Source organism: Cyprinus carpio, chromosome B10 (assembly GCF_018340385.1).
Source record: "Cyprinus carpio isolate SPL01 chromosome B10, ASM1834038v1, whole genome shotgun sequence".
NCBI classification, from domain to species: domain Eukaryota; kingdom Metazoa; phylum Chordata; class Actinopteri; order Cypriniformes; family Cyprinidae; genus Cyprinus; species Cyprinus carpio.
Genome location: NC_056606.1, coordinates 16,828,332 through 16,833,942, shown reverse-complemented (window position 1 = coordinate 16,833,942; position 5,611 = coordinate 16,828,332). Strand labels below are relative to the sequence as shown.

The 5,611-nt window shown below is 45.0% G+C and overlaps 1 protein-coding gene across 1 annotated transcript; it reads left to right on the top strand.

The window, feature by feature from the left end:
* Nucleotides 1-1,171: 1,171 nt before the first annotated feature.
* Nucleotides 1,172-5,296, top strand: LOC109112287 (flocculation protein FLO11-like). The gene has a single exon (XM_042732935.1). It carries the CDS (start codon nucleotides 1,441-1,443, stop codon nucleotides 3,976-3,978), a length of 2,538 nt encoding a protein of 845 aa, XP_042588869.1. The 5' UTR covers nucleotides 1,172-1,440; the 3' UTR covers nucleotides 3,979-5,296.
* Nucleotides 5,297-5,611: the final 315 nt, after the last annotated feature.

Here is a 5,611-nt window from a genome sequence, read left to right as displayed (position 1 = left end):
ACAAAAGCGACTGTTAAATGACTAAATGTCTGCTAAATGACTAATTGTGTCATGTATTTCTGAAAATGTAATGCTTCTTTTGCCTAGAATTATGCAACATATCATACTTTATTTATTTATTTATTTATTTATTTGTAATGTGCATATAAAATCCACTTTGCTGAAAACTCATGATATACATCAACAAAATGGATGTGCGAAAAAAGAGAGATGGGTGTGATATGTAATCTCATACATAAATGGAAAAAAGAAACAAATGGGGAGAGAACTACTTAGAAAAATGGGCTGACCATGAAAGACAGCAAGGGGCAGAAAGATGCAGAGATGGGGATGGATACTGGAAGGGAAAGATGGGTCAGATTAATGACGAGAGGAATGCTGATAAAAATGAGTTCTAATGACTGGAATACTTGTGTCAATAAGACCCTAGAGAAATACGTGTGACACTGCTAAGGAAAAGGAGAAACTACAAGCACATAATGTAGAGCGTGTACTTATGTCCTACAGGAATTATGTTTGTGTGTGTGTGGGGGGGGGGGGGGGGGTGATTGTGGGTGGTTGAGTGGGAGTGGCAGAAGGAGAGAAGGAAGACTGTTAGAGAAAGACAGTGCATGTGAGATGATAAGAGATGGGGAAAGTGAAGGAAATTATGTGGAGAACGTTTAAGACTTGACAATTCATTGCAATCATAGCTATATTAATTACAAAATTTCAACACCCCTTCAATATATCCTCCCTCTGATGAACATAAATTCAATACACAGGCTTGGAGTGGTAACATTCCAATCAGATTGATATTTTGAGTGGCTTGTTTGTAAATCTATCCCAGCAGCGATGCCGTAAACAAAGTCAGTTGCTGCCCGTGTTGTCCTTTGTTCCATATGCAGCAGTGATGCTGATATGAAGAGAACTCGTTCACGAATAGGAAGGATAAATCTGGATGAGTAACTGGAATGTGAGAGATGGGAACACTTAGTTGGATGAAAACAGGGAGTGGACAGGGAGAGAGAGAAAGAAAGAAAGAAAGAAAGAGGGTAGGATGATGACAGCCCCTGGCTCCGCTCCATTGCTGACGAAAGCTGCTTAGACCCTCAGTTGCCATGGTGACCAGCTGGAGCAGCCAGAGGAGAGGAGCAGAGAGAAAGAGAGGGAGAGGGAGGGCGGAGGCTAGGGAGGGAGGACCAGCAGAGAGAGAAAGAGGGAGCGCTTAAAAAAGAGCAATAGACAGATGGAGGGAAAGAGAGTGGAGACGGAGATAGATGCACATTGCTAGCAAAAACAGTCTACAGAGAAATAAAAGGGAAAAGGTAATATTTATTTATTTATTCTCATTAGAGTTGTATTTCATTCATCTGAGCTTGAGGTTACAAAGAGAGAGCGTGTGAGTGTAGACCGAGACGTCGAGACGAAGGTAAAGACACACTGCAGTGGAGCTGGAATATGGATGCACAGTCTGAGAGCTGTGAACCACCGCCATGTGACCCTCAGCCTCCAGGTAAAATCAGAAAAGCCTTCAAACTGTTCAGCAAGCGGAAACCTGGGAGCAGTGTTGCTAGCATCTTCTCCATACGTGGGAAAGGAGATGGCCCTAAATCACCGCCATCAAGGAGCAAAACCCTGGATGTATTAAATGAGCCTACTGCCCCAGAAGCAGAGGCAGAGCAGGTGGATCTTGACCAGGAGGATGAGAGTCAACAGGATGATGCTCCAATGGAGGAGTTCACAGGTAGGAACATGAATTCAGAAACTACTCCTACGAGGCAGTCCATCTCTTCCCTCACCTCTGCTAAGTCTCTGAGCTTCCTAAATATGCTTCGCAAAGGCAGACGGGGACTGACGGGAGAACGGCAAGCTCAGACTGAGTCTCAGAGGCCCGGGCGGCAACGGAAGGGCCTGAAGGGATTGTTTGGTACAGTGCGCTGGCGTGGTAAGGAGAAAGAGGATGATGAGGAGGCTGAACCTGGCCCTCCCCTTCTAGCTTCCCGCTCCAACAGTGTTGAGATTATAAAGGAGAGTCTCACGCTGACACCCGGGCCTCCACCTCGCTCTGTGGAGGGAACAGAGGAAAAGCCTACACCGCAGGAGGGCCCTACTTCATCTGAAGTTTCTGCAAAGGTGAGCGGGGCAAGCAAACCTCCAGCAAATGAACGCTTGAGCACACTGCTCGGAGATATCTCATCAATTTTAAGCTTTGATTCACTGACAGCATGTGGAGATATTGTAGCAGACGTAGAGGCAGAATGGGTCAAAGCTAGCAGTCGAATGGAGGGAGCACCTAGCACACTGAAAGTGGATAATTCAGAGAAGACTTCATCTTCTACGACTTCTACCAGATCAAAGCCTAGCCCTTCGCCTACTTCTACTCTCAGCCCAACCACCTCCTCCAAACCTTCCCCTACTTTAGCAACCAAACCCACCCCGTCGCCTACCACCACCAAACCTATTCCCAGCCCTTTGACAAAACATGCAGTTACCTCAACACCCTCTCCGGTGACCAAAATGTCACCATCTACGCCTACTGGCCCTATTATCCTTTCCCCGACATCCAGCCCTCTCTCCAAACCCACCCCTATGCCATCAGCTATGCCTATAACCCAGCCTACCCCAACACCAACACCTATCCAAACACCTCAAGCCATGGCAACTGCAACAACTACTCCAGTTACCCCAACCCCTACATCAGCCACCATTACACAGCCTGCCCTAAGCCCTATATCAAGCCCCACAACCAAATCTACCACTTCCCCAGCTAAACCTGCCCTGTCCCCTAAATCCAGCCCTGAAATCAAGCCAGACACAATAGCTAGCTCCACAGCTGCCCCAATGATCAAACCTATCCCAAGCTTTACACCCATTCCTCTGTCGATCTCAACCCCTCCATCTGAAACCTCACCCTCACCCACAATTAGTTCTACCACTGAACCTGCTGAAGTTCCTAAAACTGAACCTGCCCCAACCATTGTACCTAAACCTACCCAAGCCCCAACTCCTGCAACAAAACCCACTCCGAGCATTACCAATGAATCCAAACATACTACGTCTACCTCTGCGACCAAATACACCCCTTATCCACCACCTTTTGGAAAATCTACCCCAGCCCCTGCACCAACACCAAGACCAAAACTTGTAACAACGTTTGGATTATCGACAAGCCGAAACACTGCTCCTATTGCCAAGCTTGAGACAAAACAACCCACAGGACAAACTTCAAAATCTAGTACCCAATCTGGCACAGCATCTTCAAGGAAAGCCTCCATCTCTGAACTGACTGCTCCTGTTGCTAAACCCCCTGTTCTTACCTCTTCCTCTGCCACCGCAAAATCACCCACAGTTACTTCTGCACCACAAGTTCCTGTCCTGAAGTCTCCATCTGGTATTACTCCATCCTTCATTTCTTCAAAAAGATCAAATGATGATGCCAGGATAGATTTAAGGGAGGACCTGGTAAGACATGAAGGAACTGACAATAGAGACTCATTGGCTACTCAAAGCATCAGCAAGGCAGTGAAAAGGGGCCCTGCAACGAAGCCTGCAACTCTGAGTAAGATCCCTATTAGTGGTGGAGGCAGACCTCCTAAGCTGCATCATCGTGATTCCCAGCCCAATGGAGATGAGGACCACTCCAATCTACCAACACCAGTACATGAAGAGGAGAGCCCATTCACTCTCTCACGGGAAAGCAGCAGCAAGGAGGCCCTCAGTGATGTCTCCACAGGATCAGGGGCTATCACCCCAAGCCAAGAAGACATTTTTGATGGAAAACTTGGTCTCCAGACATCAGCACGTCCTGCAGCTGGTGCCACAAGCTTAAACCGGGAGTCCAAGATCCCAATCAAACATGGATCTACTGCAACCTACCATTCTGTACAGGGGAGGGCAGAAGCCACACGTTCCAAGATACCGGTGTCCAAAATGCCCATTCGTCGGACCAGCAATAAGCCTGCACCAACAGCTACAGCTGCCGTCACCCGAAAATAATTGATATACTAATTCTGTCTATGGCAAAATCCTGAAACATTCCACTGGCAACAGTTTTCTCAAGATTTACTTTTTGATATTCGATCAGGCATCACTGCGCCTGGTTTACGCCTTTTTTGCAGCACAAGAACAACTATATTGTTACCGTTATTTGAACTAATTTACACACTGGTGTCAATCACACAATTCTTTTATCAGCTGGGTGTTTTTATTCACATCACTCTTGAACACACTGATACTGTGGATTCAACTCTGTGTGCGACCAGGAACAGACAGCACATGCACAGGCCCTGTCTAAGTGATCCCTATGGCAACCAAACATGCAAATTAAATGGCAGGCACTAAAGCACAAGAGCCCTCACCTGGAATCCAAAGCCATGTAGACCTTCTCTGAAGAAACAAGCAATGTATCCGGCCATTATCTCTGGCATCGTAATAGTCCATAATGGTCTTTTGTGGTAATTAAAAGCCTCAGAGAAGAAACAATCAATTCAACACTGAGTCTTATGGTTTTCATCCAGGTTTACAACACCAGAGGAGCCCAGTATCATCACAAAGGTGCTTTTTTCTTATCATCCTGCCTGCCACACAGGAATAAAAAAATGTTTTGTTACAGAGCAATGGAGGGATCTTTGTAGCCTTTGTTACTTGGCCTTCTTTTTTAGAATTTTTTGTCTGGTGTCTTTTTCCAGTTTTTTTTTTTTTTTCATTTTCAAGTGAACTTTGTGGATCAATGTTAGTCTTCTTGGAGCTCCCTTGTATAGTATGCAAACAAACAGAATCTCCTACCTGTACAGTTTATGCCAAGACAGGATATTCCACAGAATCTTTTGAATGTATGTAGCAGAACGCATGCCCTACTTTTTCAACAAGATAAGCCATCTCACTCCTTTTCCTCTCCCAACCGATGTCCTTTTCTCACTGTTTTTTTTTAAACACTGTGTTAAGTCACACAGTGCCTGTCAGCTGTAACAAATGTATGTAACATGTCATCAAAGAACAATGAGGCATATGGATCTAACTCCGTGGATTTTTTTCTGCCTGCACTGAACATTGTGTAAGACTGCATTAAAGAAGGCTATGGACAGTAGAGGTGATGTTTCACAGGCAGTTGGTATTATAGGTAAGCTAAGACTTTCATGGATGACAGTGATGTTATGTTTATCTTTTTTGTTTTTTGAAGTTGCCATCACATGCACATATTTAACAGAGGACTATTTTTTGTGTGTATGACTGTGTGTATGTGAATGAGTGGGTGTGATTATCTTAATGTCACAATGTTTCCTATTTAATCAATAAAATGTGATTATACCTAGAATGATTGCAGGTTGCTTTATGATATGGGACAGAATTACAATAATTCTGTCCTATGATTGCATAGGACAGAATTAGGTTGTGAGAGACTGACTGTGTCCTCTGTAGTGACATTATGTAACCAGGTTACTCTTTGGTTCAAGGACAGACAGTAGAAGTGGAACCCTACAGAGCTTTCCACTATAAAGTCCCAGCCCCCCCAACCCCCAGGTTCCTCTGCAGTGCCATGCTGTTTGGTCTGAAAAACCCACTGACCTGAATACCAAACCTCATGAATGTCAGCATTCCCTGGTCAGTGAGCTGTAAGAAAAAATGCTAT